This window comes from Mus musculus, chromosome 14, assembly GCF_000001635.26.
Source record: "Mus musculus strain C57BL/6J chromosome 14, GRCm38.p6 C57BL/6J".
In the NCBI taxonomy this organism is placed as follows: domain Eukaryota; kingdom Metazoa; phylum Chordata; class Mammalia; order Rodentia; family Muridae; genus Mus; species Mus musculus.
Window position 1 is genome coordinate 7,777,949 of NC_000080.6, and position 20,858 is coordinate 7,798,806.

Genomic DNA, 20,858 nt, shown 5'->3' on the forward strand with positions numbered 1-20,858 from the left:
ACCATGAAACAGAACTAATTCTATAAATTGGCATGAGTGAGTGATAATAGAAAAGTACAAATTCAAGCCCCTGGGAATGAGCCCCTTGCCTCCAACCCAGTGGCTGTCACTGTTACATTGCTCACAACTCCAAGCACTTAATAGAAGAACTCAACTTAAGTCATGCCTTAATCACATAAACAAGAGCATGGGAACTGCACAGATGGGCCGGAGAGCTGGCTCAGTGGGGAAGAGTACTGGCTGCTCTCCCAAAGGACCTGAGTTTGATTCCCACCACTCAAATAGTAGCTCACAGCCACCTGAAACTCCAGCTCCAGGGTCATTTAATGCCCTCTCCTCACCTCCAAAGGCACCAGGCACAACCATGATGTACAGCTATACATGTAGGTGAAATATCCATACACATAAAATAAAAATAAATCTTTTTGAAAACTACACAAGAAAAGATACTTTAATTATAAAGATATTTTAAGAATAGTTTATATTTTATTTAATGTTTCTATATTCAAAATGTTTTAGTCAAATATATAAATTGAAAAAAAGAGCACTTTCAGAGGTTCTGAGTTCAGTTCTCAGCAGCCACATGGTGGCTCACAACCATCTATACTGAGATCTGATGTCCTCTTCTGGTATGTCTGAATATATGAAATAAATAAATATATCGGAAGAAGGAAAGAAAGGAAGAAAGAAAGAAAGAAAGAAAGAAAGAAAGAAAGAAAGAAAGAGGAGGGGGAGAGAGAGGAAGGAAGGAAGGAAGGAAGGAAGGAAGGAAGGAAGGAAGGAAGGAAGGAAGACCGAAACCTGAAGTCCTATCACGGTGAGACGGGGACTCGCTGGACCAAGCTGGATAGTCTGGTCACAGACATTTGCCTGCCTTTGCCTCCCAAGTGCTTAAATCGGCTGGCTGAAGGGAATATCTTGATATAGCCATATCCAGGTCCATTTAAATTTGATCAGCCTCCTCAGAACACTGGACTTGCACTCTCAGATTCTCTCAGGGTGCTGACTGTCACACAGTCTCCTGGGATCTAGAGAGAGCCACATCACTGCTGTCTCCTTCTCTCAGACATGGCCTTTCCCTCCTGCTCTTGAGGAAGATGTTACCCAAAGGAAAAAACTATCACTAGCTGACAAGTCCCTGTAACTTTCTTCGGTAGCGACAGCTCTGGGAACAATAACTTCAAAATGCACCTTCATTAAAAATATCTCCCACGTCCCAACATGGCCTTGTAGAACGGAGACCAGATTTTAATCTTTTATGTGAAAGGCCATTACTTCGAGAAAACAATAAAATGTCAATGAGGCATTTGTTCACTGTCACTCACTGTGACCTGGTCACTCCCCAGCTTATTTCCTCAAAAGTCCCATCACATTTTTTTTCTAAGACATTTTACAAATCAGTAAATTTTTTTCCAAACTAAGGGTTTCATGTCCTAAATTGACCAAGTACCTTCTCTATACAAATGAATGAGAAAGCAGGGAGTGGTGGCCTTTGATCCCAACACTGGGGAGCCACAGTCAGGTGGGCCTCTGTGTGTGTCTACATAGTGAGTTCCAAACCAGTCAGAACTACACAGTGAAACCATGACTCAATAAATAAATAAGTTAACTAATAATTTTCAACTATTATGCTGAGTTTTCATCACATCATAAGAAATTTAACTTATTTTGAATGGAAGATGCAGAGCTGGCTCAGTGGTTAAAAGCTCTTGCTACGTTTCCAGAGGACCCAGGTTGGGTTCCCAGCACGATATGGTCAGGCTTACAGCCGTCTGTAATTCCAGTTCCTGCTTCTCATCCGGGCACACCTGCTTCTCATCCGGGCACACCTGCTTCTCATCCAGGCACACTCACTATAAATGTTTAAATTTCCACAAGTTTTTCAGTGTTAGCTTAATACAAAAGAAAGGCTAGAAATAGGGGCACTCTCTTAAAACCTGTATTCTAGTAAGATAAGGGTGTCGAGGAAGACACAACTGTGCTCTTCTGTGAAGCGGAAGGCACTAGAGGGATTCCAAGCCAATAACTGCCTATCCGATTGGAACTTACTTAGTTACATGGGAGTATTAGCAAAAACATATTAGCTACTTTACAGATCATTTTACATAAAGCTCAGTAGATACAGCACTTACCATGAACTACAAAGATTGGGGTTTAGATCCCAGCACCCACAGGAAAGCTAGGCAGAAATAGTGGCCCACCTGTAAACCCTATCCTCTGGAGGATCCAGAGCCGGCTGCCTAGTCAAACCAGCCAAAAACAGTGTGAGCTCCAAGTACAATGAGAGATGATACTGTGTCAAAAACTGAAGTTTAATGGTATGGAGGAAGGCACCCAAGATCAGCCTTGAGCCTCTACATCCATGTGCATGCATGCATACCCACATCACATACACATGTGTGTGCACACACATACACACCACACTCAAACACATAAAAAAAGAAACACTCAACTGTAGATTTACCCAAATAATTCTTGATTAAATATCAAACATGCTTTATGTGGGAAGAACTATTTCTAACGTAAATGTCCAGTCACTGGGTATGTTCCAACCCATTCTGGTTGTTGTTGTTGTTTGTTAGTTTAATTGTTTGTTTGTTTGTTTGTTTGTTTTGAGACAAAGTCTATGTCGCCCTGGCTGTCCTGGAACTCTCTATATAGACAAGACTGGCCTAGAACTCACAGAGATCTGCCTGCCTCTACCTGTGAGTGCTGACATTAGAGACATGTACCACCCATTCTTTTATTTTTTATGTGTATAAGTATTTTTTCCTACATGTAAGTGCTCCATGTATATGCCAGGTGCCCAAAAAGGCCTAAAGAAGTCTTAAGATCTCCAGCAACTGGAGTAGCAGATGGTTGTGAGCCACCATGTGGGTGCTGGAAACAATCCTGGTCTTCTCCAAGAGCAGCCAGTGTTCTTAACCACCGAGCTGTTTAGTCATCTCAATCTATTCTCTTATTTGTCCACCACTCCCTCAAAAGCATTTTACAGGGGCTGGAGAGATGGCCCAGCAGTTAAGAGCACTGACTGCTATTACAGAGGTCCTGAGTTCAATTCCTAGCAACCACGTGGTGGCTCATAACCATCTGCAATGGGATCCAATGCCCTCTTCTGGTGTGTCTGAGGACAGAGATGGTGTACTCACATACATAACATAATTTTTTTTAAAAAGTATCTTACTAGTCATTTGGAATTTATGAAAGTAAATATATGCATGTCACAACTACAAACATTTTCCCCCAAATCAACTCTCCACATGAAACATTGATAGGAAGGCAACTGTGAGTTTTAGAAAACACTACAAAAGCAGAGTGTAGAGCAAGAAAACTAATCTTACAAGAATATTACCTTAGTATCAATATTACTATCATCTGGTTTTCGACTGGGGCCATCAGGTCCAAATCTGCATGAGGACCTCCACAGTAAAGACATACAATAATGAGTAAGTTGAATATTTTAACAAAATCTGGGGAAAGGCTAGTTTACATGTTAAATGTTATTTCCTGATTTATTTAATTGGAAGTTAACCTTTAATTTTTAATGAGCACGTTCTGTATTCAATTACCACAATCTGTAACACATGATTAAATGAAAACTGACTCATAAATCCATGCAAAAGAGCAAAAGCCAATATTGACAAAGCCTGAAATAATTTACCTGCACAAATTACATGACCTGAAGACTAAACTGAAATATCCATTGTCATGGTGTGTATATGCTTGACCCATGGGAAGTGGCACTGCACTCTTAAGAGATGGAGCCTTATTGGAATAGGTGTAGCTTGCTTGAAGGAAGTGTGTCACTGTGTAACAAGCTTTGAGGGCTCCTCCTATGCTCGGGCTCTACACAGGGTGAAAGAGCCTCCTCCTCCTGGTGCCTGTAGAGGACAGTCTCTTCCTGGCTGCCTTCAAATCAAGATATAGAACTCTCAGCTACTCCTCCACCACCACATCTGCCTGCAGGCTGCCATGAATAATTAGTACAAAATACATTATAATGGCATAGATCATCTGTAGATCTGCTGTGATGACTACATGATATAGCAGGCATTACGTATATGATATAGTATCTATACCAGACTACACTACACAAGTATTAATGTCTTATCTGTGCATTCTCCAATTACTTAATATATTTCCAAATATGTGAATTCCTACCTGAGTAAAGAGCTATGTTCAGTACTGTCATCTGTTTCAAAGGAGAAAGGCAAAATATCTTTTGTAACGACAATAGAAAAATATAACATCACACTTACAAGACTGGTACTTGGTTATAATGTGTTCCTTTGAGAAACTGTCTAAAGTGAATATTAACTAGACTGTTGATAGGCAATTAATATAAAAGTTCTTACTTCCAATATTGTACATTTCAAATATTATAAGACAGTTATCAAGACTGAATGACTAATGATAGACTGCTTCATACAATGACTATAATCCTAAATGTACACTATCAAACTAATTGAAAATGATATCATTACCAGAATCAGATTGACAGTGTCAAGAAAACTATCATGTTCTTTTTTCCAGGACTAATGACACTAACAACAATTCTAAGAGAATATACTTAGAACAAAGATTTTCTCCGCAGTTTCAGCTGAAGTTGTTAAGAATTTAAAAGTCCTGGCTGCAGGAAACCAGATCTATGGGAACTGTTCTCTGCAGCATGGCAGGCCTCAGCCCATCCTCATCACCACAAAGAAAGATCCAATCCTATTATGCTGAGGTAGTATGGAAGAAAGCCACTGGTGTTGCTGCCGTAGAACTGACTCGCCTCACCTCAGCTCCGGTAGATTCATCTACACTCTTCACACCCTGAAAGGTGTGCTTCCCGAAAGCAAGGCAAGTAGCAAAGATGCCACTGCAATGACAGTCGCTGAAAGAGCAAACTCTGCAGTGTCCCTCCCACTGTTAGACTCTTAGCCAGACTCAACTCTGAAATACTGAACGCTGTCATTTCCTCAACTCTTCTCTTCAGCTGGCAAACTGCTGTGGACATCTTGCTTCATGGCATGTAAACCATGCATCATCATCTCCTATGCTGATTAAGAATAACATCAAGGAAACCAGTATGGGAGGTAGACCTAATGAGGATTCATGTACAAAGTTCACTGATGCCTGTGTTCGATCCTGAGCATGCCACAAGAGGGAGGGGTTACACTGTTAAAACTGTCCAGTGAGCCGATTATAAGTTATGGCAGAACACAGTCACCTGCATGAGAACTGATTAAGATAAGAGTCAGACAATATGCAGATGCTGCTCCAAACTGGGACGTTTAGAGAGCAAAAAGCAGACAACTCAAATGGCATTGGGAGACACTAATGAAAATGCGTGTATCTGTATCTCATTACACAATGGCACTTGGGTTTTGTTGCTGATGATGTATTTTCTTTTGAGACAGGGTCTTACTGAGTAGCTCTGGATGTACTAGAACTTACTATGTAGATCAGGCTGGTCTTGAACTCACAGAGATCCACTTCATGTGCTGGGATTAAAGGCATTATATTGCATAGTGACATTAGTGTCACTGAACTTCATAGGGGCAAAATATATTACATTATCATAAAAATTAAATGAAAAATTTATTTTTATGACAAGTCCAACTTATGATAATGTAACTATAATGTACTAGGTTAAAAACATTTTTCCTATTTATATAAAGACATTAGGCGTCAAAACTAAAAAAGCCAATATTATCAGGCATATTAATTTCATTTCATTTTTTTAGAAATAATTTCTTATATTCTGAATTCCAGAATGTTAGGAAACAAATAATAAACAATTCAACCAAAATTTCACCTTCACTCTTTTTCAGATCCAAAATTTTTATTCTTTTTTTTTATTTATTTATTTTTTGGTAGGCTAAGACCACCTTGAGTAACTTGGTATCAAAAATCTTACCTGCACTGCTCTGCATGGATTTTTTACATATTTGGTTTTGCTGTTTCTTGGGTATTGCTCCACTGTGGCATACAAAAAAATGATACTTATTTTATTATTTATATGAAAGTATTTACCAAGTACTCTAATTCTTTTTTGAATTCATAATGTACCTTGCATTAGAAATGTATCAACAACTTTTAATGTGTTCTTCAACAGTTAACTGCCATGGTCCTCACTTTTCTTCTCATGTAGAAGTGTGAACAATTCAGCCCTTGGTTAAAATAACAACAAAGCCACCCACACACCACACACACACCACACACACACCACACACACACCACACATACATACACCACACATACACCACACACACACCACACACACACACACACACACACACACACACCACACACACCACACATACACCACACATACATACACCACACACACACCACACACACACCACACACACACCACACACCACACACACACCACACATACACACACCACACACACACCACACATACATACACACCACAAACACACACACCACCAACACACACAAAACACACAGGAGTTCTGTTCTTCCCTATGTTCTGCTCTGGTGGCTATAGTAACTGTTGCCTTTGTATTTGTGTGCCTCTGGAGTTAGTGCTCCTCTTTCACTCATCTGCCCATGTCCATCAGGTACCACAGCTCTATCCCTGACATGACCTTTGGAGGCACTTCATTGAGTGTGATACGGTCTACAAAGAGGCTGGTTCTGTAAATCGTGAACTCACATGCTTGGTGCCTTCAAACAGTATGTTAACTGCAACATCTCTTCATATTCCATTCATGAGTGAGTGGTGAGTCCACTACCTGGCTGTTTCTATGCCTCACAAGCATTTCCGTGTAATGCTGAGTCCTCACAGTGTGTGCCAAAACTCACAGGACAGCACAGTCCTTCCGCGACAGCTAAGAGCTGCACATTTCAGGGTTTGCTGTCGGTCTTGGTTTCCTAGACGCCACACTGGGCTTCACCACTGTTGTTGAGAAGGCTGTGAACGTGTTCTAAGAACCACATCCAAAGGCCACTGCTAAAGGTATCTGCAGCAAAGCCTGAAAAGTCCTTGAAGAGCGCTACATTTTTTTCTTAAAGTCTTCTTGAAATTTAAATCACCCAAAACACATGAGTTCTATGCCTTATAAAATGTTAATATGTGTGTACAGCTGACCTGTCTATTAAAGAGGCGAGGCCTAGCTGTGGAAGTAGGCCCCTGTGGATGCGCCTGTAAAGGGTGTGTTGCCCTTTCTCTGTCCTCCGTCTTTTTCTGCTTTCTTGCTGGTTCCATTTCCAGCACTCATACAGTTGCTCACAGCCACCCATTCCAAAAGTTCCAGAGGATCCAAGGACCTTTTCTGACCTCCCTGGACCCCAAGTACAGTCGTGGTGCCCACACATACATTCAGGGAAAACACTCTTACACATAAAAATAAAATAAATAGATCTTTTAAAAAAATGTTTTTTCAATAAAATCTTGCTAGTGTATGCAATGGTGTCAGCGTTTGGATGCTGATTATGGGGTGGATCCCTGGCTATGGCAGTCTCTACATGGTCCATCCTTTCATCTCAGCTCCAAACTCCGTCTCTGTAACTCCTTCCATGGGTGTTTTGTTCCCAAATCTAAGGTCTCTTGTGAGACTATGCCGGGGCCCAGCAAACACAGAAGTGGATGCTCACAGTCAGCTAATGGATGGATCATAGGGCTCCCAATGGAGGAGCTAGAGAAAGTAGCCAAGGAGCTAAAGGGATCTGCAACCCTATAGGTGGAACAACATTATGAGCTAACCAGTACCCCGGAGCTCTTGACTCTAGCTGCATATATATCAAAAGATGGCCTAGTCGGCCATCACTGGAAAGAGAGGCCCATTGGACTTGCAAACTTTATATGCCCCAGTACAGGGGAATACCAGGGCCAAAAAGGGGGAGTGGGTGGGCAGGGGAGTGGGGGTGGGTGGATATGGGGGACTTTTGGTATAGCATTGGAAATGTAAATGAGTTAAATACCTAATAAAAAATGGAAAAAAAATGTTTTTTAAAATATCACTAAGACTGAAGTCACTTGAGTAGTGTGATTATAAGTAAGGAATTTAAGAAAGTACTAAAAATGTTGAAAAGCAAACCGAACCTGTCTGGGTGGAACACTGTGTGTATATTTGCACCCTTCTGCATTAAAAGTTCCCCAATCAGGTCTTTGTTTTGCCGTAGAGCCAGTGAAAGTGGTGTGAAGCCCTCCTGAGAAACAAACAAAAACAATTTACAGCATGTGAAAGGATGTATTTCTCAACTGAATGAAAAATTATTTTAAAATAGCACAGGCCAACTTCCTCCGCTCCCAGCTGCAGTCCCCACAGGCTGCTCCTCCTTCCAAACTCCAGTCTTCACTAACCCACCAAACCTGCCAACGCCCCGCCACGCCCCGCCACGCCCCCTCCTGCCGGGTTCCTCTCCCTGGGGCCGAGAATCTTCACTTCACTGTGCTTGTGTGGTTTTTCCCAAGTAAATCGAGAGCTTCTTGAGAACAGGGGTGCAATCTTTTATCTTTTATCATCGCCATCGCCCTAATCCTAAAACACGGTAGCAAAGGTTTTACTTCTGTTGGATGGATGAGCTAAACTGTCTTCTCCGGAGCAGACTTTCTTTAGTTTGTATTTCAAAAAATATGAAGCCGGGCGTGGTGGCGCACGCCTTTAATCCCACCACTCGGGAGGCAGAGGCAGGCGGATTTCTGAGTTCGAGGCCAGCCTGGTCTACAGAGTGAGTTCCAGGACAGCCAGGGCTATACAGAGAAACCCTGTCTCGAAAAACCAAAAAAAAAAAAAAAAATATGTAGTTTTCCAGGAGCACCACAGAGACTGAACATTCCCTTAAAACAGAACTATGATTATAGGTCCAATATTAAAGAAATCCCCTTGACTTAAACCCACACTTGACAGCTCTTTAGTGGGGAGTATCGATATTTGAGGACGGGCTCCAGGGATACAGTGCTCAGAGTTTTCCAGTATATTTGCACTAGGTTAGGGAAGAAGGTCATTTGAGCCTCTTCAATTTTAGTTGGCAGGAACCAGATACCATTGTCAGGTGATCTGGCTCCAAATGTGCCTCTCAGGAAATTGCTCTCAATTAAAAGACAGTTTAATTAAGTTTTATTGCTTATTACTGTAAGTGGCAAGGTTGTGTCTTAGCAGTTAAAACCCCAGTATAAAGTCTTATTCTCACATATAACAATAATCCATAAAAATATAAAAATCTACATTTTAGTAACTAAAGTTATTTTATTCTAGGTAAATTATAAGGCAGAAATAAATAAATGCCAGTTAATCAATAAAACTATTAATACTGACCTCTGAGTAGTCAGGTTAGCTGCAAGAGAGCAACAAGCCGCTTAAGAAGGTACTAGGGGCCACTGTTCCCATGTAGGGTTTTCTTTTATGGAGTTCAATGGAAGGAGCAGCTTGGTTACAAAGGATGTAGTAAGAGTGGTTCTCTGTGATCCATCCCATAATCAGCTTCCAAACGCTGACACCATTGCATATACTAACAAGATTTTGCTGAAAGGACCCAGATATAGCTGTCTCTTGTGAGACTATGCCGGGGCCTAGCAAACACAGAAGTGGATGCTCACAGTCAGCTATTGGATGGATCACAGGGCCCCCAATGGAGGAGCTAGAGAAAGTACCCAAGGAACTAAAGAGATCTGCAACCCTATAGGTGGAACAACATTATGAACTAACCAGTACCCCGGAGCTCTTGACTCTAGCTGCATATGTATCAAAAGATGGCCTAGTCGGCCATCACTGGAAAGAGAGGCCCATTGGACTTGCAAACTTTATATGCCCCAGTACAGGGGAATGCCAGGGCCAAAAAGTGGGAGTGGGTGGGTAGGGGAGTGGGGGGGAGGGTATGGGGGACTTTTGGGATAGCATTGGAAATGTAAATGAGGAAAATACATAATTTAAAAAAAAAGAGTGGTTCTCTGTTCTCATTAATAAGCTAGGGCATCTTTAGGCTCTTTTGTAATTCAGTATTGGTTTGGTTTTGTTTTGTTTTGTTTTGTTTTGTTTACCAAACTAAGAGTTCTGTCTCCCCATTAAAGAGCATTTTCATCTGCTCATATAAACTTGGGAAAATTAAACGGTCTCTTTGCATTTCCCTTCCATATCGGGTTTGCACCTTTGCCTGCAGGCCTCTGATTACCATCCTCATTTTCCCTGACTCGGCCTCATCTCTGAGACACAATTTCCATTTACTATAAAGTCCTCTTTTGCAGTCATAAAGCCCAATTATAAGAAACTTTTTCCTTGTGTGGTTTTACACTAATTACCAAAAAAAGAAAAAAATTTAGTGAAGAGATATGCAAAATATTTTTACCTTTAACAAATTTAGTGTTCCTGCAACTATTTGCTATGAATACATTGAAGAAACCTGTAGCCTCTGAAAAGCCTTTGAAAGGATCCATACCTTTGGCGATTAATTCCTTCAGAGCCCTTTCATTCAGTGAATGCCTGAGCTTCTGTGGTAGAAACTGGAGCCATGTGTGCTGATATTTTATGAACGCAATATATCAGGAGAGGGCTGGAAATCACAGTGAGTGGCTTTTACCTTTGTTTTGGCTTCAATGTTGGCGCTGTGTTCAAGGAGCTGGGAAGCTATGAACGTGTTTTCACTGTGTACTGCATAGTGGAGGGCAGTGTTTCCAAGAGCATCCACAGCATTGGGATCTGCACCGTGTTGTAGCAAGGCAGCCACACAGTCCCCATGCTGATGCTGTGAGGCCTGTGGGTTTTACATAAATAAACAGTCATCAACTTAACTGAAAATATGCACTCCACAGGTCTCGTCAATTACTTCTCATTACATGAGATACATTTTTTTTTTCATTCTAAAAATGAAATAGGGTCACCTTGTATTTGAGACAGGGTCACCTATGTGGCTCAGCCTTGCCTGAGTTCAATACCTTTCTGCCTCAGCCTTCCAAGTAGTAGGATTACAGGTGTGTGTAAACATGTCTAAATAGTATAAATGGTTTTAAAATATTTTTTCTTTGAGAATGTCATACAATGTATATGAATCATGTTCACCCTCACCTCCTCTACCTAACTCCTCCCAGATCCACTCCCACCTCCTTGTACTCCCCAACTTCATGTCTTGTTTGTTTGTTTGTTTGTTTGTTTAATAACCCATTGCTTGCCCTCTGTGCCACCCATATACTGCTGGTGTATCATCATCTACCGGGCTGTGGTCGACCCTTAGAGAAAACTGACTCCCCCTCCCCAGAAGCTATCAATTGCCCTTAGCTCCTGAGTTAAAGATGGGGCTCATAAACCCCTTCCCCACTCCATGCTCTCAATGGCTTGATCTTGTTCAGGCCTTGGGCAGGGGATCCCAGCTGCTGTGGGCTCCTGAGTGCATGAGTCCCATCATGGCCAGAAGACACTGCTTTACTCTGGTCCTCCCTGACCTCTGGCTTTCACAACCTTTCAGTGTAAGGAGCCAGACCTACCAAGACTTCCTCAGAGATTCTGATGAAAAGACAAAAGGAAATAAGGGACCTTTTGTTCTGTGTCCTTGTCCAGGCGTGGACTTGGCAGGACAGTCCAGGACTGGAGCCAGTGCGGAGCAGCTGCGGCTTCTGGGGACCCAAGTCTTCCTCCTGGACTTTGGTTATCAGTCCTTAGGCATCTGTGTCTGAAGTATCCCATGTTCTCTTTGCCAACATTGACTTAGTTCTTGCTGACCTGGGCTGTTTAGTGCCACCCCCCCACTCCCACCCCCAAAAATAGCATATGTAAGGCTGTACTTCTCAATAAACTTGCTTGGCATAAGTCATCAACTTATGCAAGATCGCCTGTGGTCCCAGCTATGCTTTTGCCTCCCTAGTTTCTCATCCCTGGTCCTCCCACTCAACACTTCTGCACTAGGGAACCTGTTCCTATTGGTTTGAGACATTTCAGCCTTCTGTCTCATGACGTCCCCTGAGCCTTCTGGGAAGGGGTGTGATGCAGATGTCCCGTTTGTGGCTGAGCCGTTATTCTCTGCATTCTGATGAGTTATGAGTTTCTGTGTTAACCATTATACACTGCAGAAGTTCAAGCATTTGTGTCTTGTACATCTCATACTGAACTCATTGTCTTTCTACCTTAATGAGAGGCGTGCAGTTGTCGTCATCGCAGGCATTAATGTTGCAGTTCCTCTCTATGAGAAGAGTTACCACCCCCAGGTGGCCATGCGCACAAGCATAGTGCAGTGCAGTTCTGTGAAAGAAGAGCAAGGTTTTCAGAAATAATGGAGACCTGTGTCAAAGCACATTTATCCATATAATTTTAAAACTTAGATTCAACATAGCTAATTTTCTTCTAAAGAGAAATTTCTTTTCTCTTTAGATCATTTCTTCTCTTCTTTCTTCCTTTCTCCCAGGACATAAGACAAGGCCTGCCCCATTCAGGACTATCATGGCTACATCCATGCTTGGTGTAGCCTGTCTAAGTAAAAGGAGAAAGCCCAGTAGATTTAATTCAGCTTGGATTTGAATCCTACTCTAATCTGTTACCTATTATTTCTTGGACTGCCTATGAGCTCCATAACTCAATTTCCTCATGCATCTGATGGGAATTAAACACACTATCTCTTTTCCACAGCTAGTGTTGTGGTTCTAATTCAATTCAATTCCAACCTGCACAAAGCATGTGCAAGTGTTTCCAGCACCTGACAGCTCAGTGTGTGACCACTAACAAGTACAGCATTTCAATGAAGTGAAATAGTAAAAGTTTACCTACTCTGCAGACATAAAGATTATGGTATGTGGGGCCTGGAGAGATGGCTCACTGGTTAAGAGTGCTGACTGTTCTTCCAGAGGTCCTGAATTCAATTCCCAGCAACCACATGGTGGCTCACAACCATCTGTAATGGGATCTGATGCCCTCTTCTGGTGTGTCTCAAGAGAGTGACAATGTACTCACATATATGAATAAAAGAAAGAAAGAAAGAAAGAAAGAAAGAAAGAAAGAAAGAAAGAAAGAAAGAAAGGAAGGAAGAAAGGAAGGAAGAAAGAAAGAGGAAAATAGAAGAAAAGAAAAGGAAAGGAAAAGAAAGGAAAAGAAAAGAAAAGAAAAGAAAAGAAAAGAAAAGAAAAGAAAAGAAAAGAAAAGAAAAGAAAAAAGTTGTGGTATGTGGGCGTGGGGAAGCTGTTCCTGGGTGTGCGCGCATGCTCAGGCTACTGGGTGTATGGAAGTCAGAGGACAACTTGTGGAAGTTAATTCTCATCTACCATACGGGTCCCAGGCATGGGGTTTGTGGGCATTGATGAGTTTATGTGGGATTCTGTTTCTTGGCCCTTGGCTTTAGCTTGGGGTCAAGTCAGGGTCAAGGTGTTTTTTCTTTGCCCTTTTATTCTACCCGTTAGACAGTAACTACTACTTCCTGCCTTCCTCTCACAACAAAACTTTGGGAGTTGATCATTTAGAGCGAGCCCCGCCTGTCGCCAAGAGCCCCTTCACTTCCTGCTCTTACCTACTCCTAGATTCTATTACCTGTTCTTCTTGTCTGGGTCGTTGACACCGTTTACCCGGAACGTGAGGAAACGCTCCACTGTAGCTACAGCGCCGACACTCGCAGCCCGGTGGAGCTGTCCCACCGCGCAGTATCCAGCGAGGTATCTGGGCACTGCCTGGCTTTCACCTCCGGCACACCCAAAGCCCAGGCAGGATGCCCACGGGCTGGTGGAGAAGTGGCCCGGCCGAGGGCGCCTCCTCCTGGACCAAAAGATCCTCTTCATAGGGACGCCCAGAGGCCAGCCAGTCCTCCCTGCCCCGCGGCCCCGCCCGCCTCCTTAGAGAGCTTTGAAATAAAGCCAGCCCGTCTCTCCACCCCGCCACAGGGGTCAACGGTTCTGTGTCTGGCCAACCGCCCCCTGTGTCGCCAAGCAACGCGGCTCAGCCCGGCACCTGGGTGCACAAGGAGCTTTCCAACCAGGAAGGGTGGCAGTTCTGCATCTGCCAATTGTGGATTTCATCTCCTACCCGCCGAACTCAAGTGCACTCTCTCAAGTGCGCGTGTGCACACCTCAAGGACAGTTACTGCAAGGAAGGGTTGGCTTCTGCCTACCTCCTTTTTTCCGTCGCCTAGCAACGCCACTAAACTTCGTGAGCACCGACCTTGGACTCTAGTGACGGGAGCTTAGCCAACCCTGCAACCTGAGTAGGTGAAAAGCTTTGTCTACGCGTCTCACCAGCAGACCTGCTTCTCCTCCAAAGGCCAGACACTGAAGAGAGTTGGGTGATGGTTCAGGTCCTTTGCAGCACTGCAGTTGGCTGTCGCCTGCTCCAAACTCCAAGTGATTCCAAGTTCCCGCAGGTGCAGCCCCATGGTTCAAAATGGCATTTGTTATTTACTGTTCCAGAATAAACCAACTCTTGGAAGATCAGGAGTTCAAGCTTCTCCTTCGCTACATAGGAGTTTGAGGCCAGTCTGGGATACATGATATCTTCTCAAAACAAAAGAAACAAAATCTTAGGATAAAATAATGTAGGGAAAAGAAATACTGATTGGCTGGAGTAAAACCCTTCCCCTCGAGACACAAGAAAATAGAGAAGCAAAAAGAGACATTTTAAGTCAATAAATGTATACGTTGTGTACTTGTATTTTACGAATTATGATATTTCAATAGATTCAAACTGATTTTTTTAGCATTCCATTTTTCTGTAGGGCACACATGGGGTGCTTTGCAGAAGTTAAATGACAAACCAATGTGCTTATTTATTCCCCTCTTTAACATAGACATTTAGAAAGATGGAGGACTTTTTTCTGCTTTTTTTTGTTGTTGTTGGGGTTTTGCTTTTGCTTTGGGTTTTGTTTTGGGGTTTTGTTTGTTTCTTTGGTTTTCTGTTTTTGTTTTTTCTTAAAACATTTAATTCAATATAGCCCAAGCTGGCCTGGAATGCCTGGCAGTCCTCCTGCCTCAGCCTCCCACAGCACCATGCCTGCCTTTTTCAGCACCCTAAGTATGCTTATTAAGATTTTGATGGAGGTCAGGGGATGCCACAAACCTTTCAAGCACTAAAGCAGGAAATGTCAACTGCTGATGAGTACATTCAGCAAAGTAGCATGACACAAAATGAAAAATTAAAAATAGCCTTCCTGCCAGACATGTGGTACAGGCCTTTGATTCCAGCACTCAGGAGGCAGAGGCAGGCAGCCTGACCTCCATAGTGAGTTCCAGGACAACCGGGGCTACACTGGGGGAAAAAAAAAATCTTTTTGACGAAGATCTTTTCTTTCTCAGCTAACTTTAAGTAAATTATGCTAAAATCTGTAATCTTAGCACTGAAGAGGCAGAGATAAGACTAATGCAAGTTTGAAGTCAGCCTGGTTTCTGTAGCTTATCCCCAGTGTCTCACAAAAATTAAAACAAAATTCATTCAAAATATTGTTGTGCTTAGGAATTTGTGGTTTGCTTGTTTGGTTTGGTTTGGTTTGGTTTGGTTTGGTTTGGTTTGGTTTGGTTTGGTTTGGTTTGAGACAGCTGGCCTCGAACTTGGAGATCTACCTGCCTCTGCCTCCCAAGTAGGAATCTGTATTAATGGGCTGGTTACTCCTAACTATTGCCTCTTTTTTACCTGTCTTTGAATGTGTCAGTGACAGAGACAGTCAGCGGCCATTCATTTTCATCTCAAATATCCATGTTTTGGGGTTGATGACCAGAAAGACAAATTTGTAGCCCACCTAAAAATAGATTTAGTTTGATATAAAATAAACTTTTTGGCTATGATCTAAATCCATTTTATGTTGCCCGTAAGCTTTGATGTTTTTCATTTCTCACTTCCATCCTGATGTGCCTGTGTGCATGTACGTGGGTATGTATGTGTGGGTAGAAGCCAAAGGAAAACTTTACATGCTGAGTTAGGGTTCCATTGCATATGGAGATATGATGACCAAGGCAACTCTTATAAAGGACAACATTTAACTAGAATTGGCTTACCTGTTCAGAGGTTCAGTCCATTATCATCACCACAAGAAGCACAGCAGTATCCAAGCAGGCATGGTGCAGGAGGAGCTGAGAGTTCTACATCTTCATCCAAAGAACCCAGGAGCAGACTGTCCTCAGGCAGCTAGGAGGAGGGCCTCTCCAGCAGCCACACACACACACACACACACACACACACACACACAGTGACACACTTACTCCAACAAGGCCACAACTACACCAACAAGGGCACACTTCCTAATAGTGCTACTCTCTGGACCAAGCACTCACATATTATCCTCAGAATTGTCACCTCCTTTGAGAAAGGGTCTCTCACTGACCTGGAGTTTAGGAGCAATTAGGCTAGACTGTCAACCAATGAGCCAGGGATTCCTTCTCCCCAGTGCTGGGGTTACAAATGTACATCACCTGCATTTTTATATGGATCCTAGGTGCTGTGCTCAGGTCCCTGTTTGCAAAGCATTGACTGAGCTGCCCCTGCCAGCCCCACACCTATGTTTTTGTTGATGTTAAGGATGTTGACCACTGTGTATTTATTTGACAACAATTTAAGTCGTCTTCTGCATTATAAGTGCCAAAGTAATTCCTCCTTTTTCTGTGGGCAATTTATGAGTAAGTCCTTAAATATTAAAATGTAAGAAATACAAAACATGTTCATCAAACCATCCAACATCCCTTCCAGAATTTTCTCAGTCACGTGACTTTTTAGTTCTTCATGACAACCAGGTAGAAAATAATCTCAAGAAGGAGCTGATTTCTTTTTAATTTCTTGTGGTTTGTAGTGATTTCTAGTCCAGCTAGACGTATAAACCTAGAATCCCCAGGAAATCTGACTAAAACTCTCAAGACTTAGGCTGGGTAAACTCAAGCACCTGATAAGACATGTATCCAAACGTATTCTAGACTCAAGATAATACCCAAGAAAGCAGAGAAAGAAGTGCACTGGGCACCCCTTTCTGTCTCGGAATTCCTATCCAGCCAACAGCTAGGTGTGAGGCTCACTCAAGTATTATCTGAATGGCCACTAACTGCCAGCTGGTCCTGAGATTCAGTTGAGAGTAACAGACAAGGTCACTGCTTACAGGAAGTTTCTATTGTAGTGGTATAATTTGGCTTAACAAACACACAAGTTAGTGATGAGAAAAAGGCCAGAGACAGTGAGTGCAATGAACAGCATACATGAGAGCTCAAATAAAGAAAAGCTAGTAGGGGCAGTTGTAGGCAGCCTGGTCCAGGATGACTTCTGGGAAATATCATGTATTGAAAAGCAAGAAGTAGCTGGGTGTGGTGGTGCATGCCTTTAATCCCAGCACTCGGGAGGCAGAGGCAGGCAGATTTCTGAGTTCGAGGCCAGCCTGGTCTACAGAGTGAGTTCCAAGACAACCAGGTCTACAGAGAGAAGCCCTGTCTTGAAAAACCAAAAGAAGAAGAAGAAGAAGAAGAAGGAGAAGAAGAAGAAGAAGAAGAAGAAGAAGAAGAAGAAGAAGAAGAAGAAGAAGAAGAAGAAGAAGAAGAAGAAGAAGAAGAAGAAGAAGAAGAAGAAGAAGAAGAAGAAAAGCAAGAAGTAGCTCCAAGCAAGGAAAGGCATTCCAAACAAATGCAGCAGGAATGGCCTGAGGGGAAACTGAATTTGGTGCTTGTGCTCTGTTTTGATGACTTTTGTGTTTGTTTTGTTTTAATTTGGTTGTTGTTACTATTTTTCATGAGGCAGGACTCATGTAGCCCAGGACAACCCACCTATGCCTATAAAGGTAACTTTGTTTGCCTTTTAAGGAAGGGGGCATGGGAGTCACAGAGGATAGAGTATAGAACAGGAGGAATCGTGGTACTAGGTTATAGTGCTGGCAGGGAGACAGTGGAAAATATCACAGAATCCTGTAACTGCGATCTACAGCAGTTATTTGATCTCTGACACATTTCACACTGTAACTATGTACACTGTATTTACATGGCAAATATCACATAAAGCACCTACAATAGTTTGTTGGTATTATATACTTAAGGCACATTAAGATATACAGAGTCCAGAGCACAAGCACACAGGAAAGAGAATCTCATGCTATTATTTATAGTCATGGTGATAAAACTGTGTAAAGGAAGATTCTTCAGGGGACTGAAGTGACCTCCTACTTGGAATGTCTCTAGAAGTCAGCAAGACAGGTAGATTTCATATAGAAGGAAGAGGTGAAATTCCAGAAAATGACCCTGGGGTGTGGCTATACCCAGGAATAAGCACAGTACATTTGCCCAGTGTGAAGGCACCTGCCAAACTATGGATTAAGAGGCAGGGAAATGGGCAAGATCAAAGGTTAGGCCCATGAGTCACTGAGATGGCGATCACTGCAGCCACCGAGGAGTGTTCCACAGAGGAGGTAGCTGCTCGGGCTGCAAGGCTCTTGGTAGTTTTAATGTTTTATTTAGTCTTCAAAATTGTAATACAATGTGCATTGATCATATTCATTCCCCTTTCCCAGATCCTCCACCACCCACTGACCCAACGTCATATTCTCTGTCTCTGTCTCTCTATCTCTCTCTGTATTTCTGTCTCTGTGTCTCTGTGTCTGTCTCCATCCATCAAGTCCACCCTACTTCTGGGTGTAGGGCTCTGCTGTACATTGAAACATTCAATATACCCTAAGCAACCAAATGCTAAAAGTTTGTCAACTAACTGTGGGACTTCTGTTCTCTGACTTGGGATTTGTGTCTGGCTCAAACTTGTGTACATCTTATACATGCTGTCTTAATGAGTTCATATGTGTATCTGACCTGTGGTATCTGGAAAACATTAGCATTATTTCCTTGGAGTCATCTACAACCCCCTCTTGCAGCACCTCTTACAACCCCTCTTACAACCCTTCTTGCAAACCCTCTTATAACCCTTCTTGCAGACCCCTCTTACAACCCCTCTTACAACCCCTTTGCAACCCCTCTTACAACCCCTTTTGCAACCCCCCTTACAACCTTTCTTGCAAACCCTCTTATAACCCTTCATATAACCCCTCTTACAACCCCTCTTACAAACCCTCCCACCCCTTTTCATATAGATCCCATCTGTCCTGCACTTGTGACCTCATGCACCCATGCAGGGCATGTTCTTAGGTTGAAGTCCTTGATCCATTTGGACTTGAGTTTTGTGTAGGGTGAGAGATACAAGTCTAGTTTCATTCTACAATTTGACCAGCATTGATATTGAAGATGATGCCATTGGGACTACAAAGATAGCTCAGTGGTTAAAAGCACTACTTGCTTTGCAGAGGACCCAGATTCAACTCTCAGCACTCACATGATGCTTCACAACTACTCATTAACTCCAGTTCCTGGGGATTTGATGACCTCTTCTGATCTCTGCAGGCACCAGGCACACATATGGTATACATACACATGTAAGCAAACACTCATACATTTAAACACATACAATAAATTTTTAAAATATTTCTTTAATTAAACATGTTTTTAATTCCTGTGAAGAATTTTGTTGGAATTTTGATAGGATTGGGTTGAATTTTTTTAATTATTTGAATTTGTTGAATTTGAATTTGTAGACTGCTTTTGGTAGAATGACCATTTTCACCATGTTAATCCTGCCAACCGTTGAGCATAGAAAGTATTTTTGTCCTCTGATGTCTAATTAGTTTCCTTCTTTAAATGTCTTAATGTTTTTATTATACAAGTCTTTCACTGCCTTAGATTATTCCAAAATATTTTGTTTTGAGGCTATTGTGAATGGTATTGTTTTATTATTTGTCTTGTTCCTGTCTCAGTCAGTGTGTTATATTAGATCTGCTGCGTGGCGTGATCTCTTAGTGGCCCCCTTGACCCTGGACCCGCTGAATGTGCCTTTAGCTGCTTTTTCCTAATACTATGTCTACTGTAATCTCTTCCCTATCAACTCTAATTTTACTAATTTAGATCATCTCTCTTTCCTCTCATTAATTTGGATAAAGATTTGTAAATCTTGTTCATCTTTTCAGAGAACCAGCTCTGCTTCACTGATTCTTTGTTTTTTTGTTTTTTTTTCCACTTGAAATTTCACTAATTTCATCCCTGATTTTGATTATGGCTCCTTGTCCACCACTTTTTGGATGTTGATTATTCTATGGCCCTCAGGTGCATCATTCAGTTATTCATTTGAGATCTCTTCTCGCATAGTAAATATAGTATTTATAAGCTGGTGAAACAGAGTGCTAGTGTTAGGTGCTAGACTCAACAGACTCTGACATTGTCCTTTATGCAGAGTTTATTAAAGCTTCTTGTAATTTAATGAACAGTGTCAATCAGTGAGCTATGTATACTCACAAGGAAATCATGTTGATGCTTGATGAAAGATATATCACAAACTTCATTCAGTAGTACAAGAACAAAACACAGGGGCTGGAGAGGTGTTTAAGCAGTTAAGAGCACTGGCAGCTATTCCAAAGGACCTGGGTTCAACTCACAGCACCCACATGGTGGCTTACAACTTACAACCCCATGGGTTTCATGGACACTACATGTTTGTGATATACAGATATATATGCAGACAAAATACCCAAAAATGTGAAAATAATAAGTAAATAAATAAATAGAAATTTTACTTAAAAAGAATAAAAGACATTCACAGGTGCCTTAACACCTTGCTTTTCAAAGACACTACAAAGCTATGTCACATAGTAACCATAGTGTCTATATGGATTAAAGAATATGTACCTATAAAATAGAATGTATTATCAGATGTGGTGGTACATGCACTTGGGTGTCATGAATACAGGTAAATCTCTATGAGCTTGAGACCATCCTGGTCTACATAGTGAGTTCAAGGATAGCTAGGGCTACAAGAGAGATCCTGAGAGAGAAAGAAAGAAAGAAAGAAAGAAAGAAAGAAAGAAAGAAAGAAAGAAAGAGAAAGAAAGAGAGAAAGACGGGAAGGAAGAAAGAGCGAGAGAGAGAGAGAGAGAAAGAGAGGAAGA

At 42.0% G+C, this 20,858-nt stretch overlaps 1 protein-coding gene across 5 annotated transcripts in view; it reads right to left on the bottom strand.

The window, feature by feature from the left end:
* The window catches only part of Gm10044 (predicted gene 10044), a 42,263-nt gene extending 26,566 nt beyond the window's left edge, over positions 1-15,697 (bottom strand). For 3 of the 5 annotated variants that reach the window (XM_017316350.2, XM_017316349.2, XM_017316348.2), the window contains exons 1-3: positions 13,460-15,697; positions 12,070-12,184; positions 10,533-10,706 (exon numbers count right to left, since the gene is read on the bottom strand). In XM_017316350.2, the coding sequence (XP_017171839.1) occupies positions 10,533-10,706; positions 12,070-12,184; positions 13,460-13,704 (534 nt within the window). In that variant the 5' untranslated portion in view covers positions 13,705-15,697. Of the gene's footprint in view, positions 1-8,058; positions 8,166-10,532; positions 10,707-12,069; positions 12,185-13,459 lie in introns of all 5 variants that reach the window. The other 2 variants (XR_003951007.1, XR_003951008.1) reach the window with 2 other exon arrangements.
* Between the last annotated feature and the right edge of the window lie 5,161 nt (positions 15,698-20,858).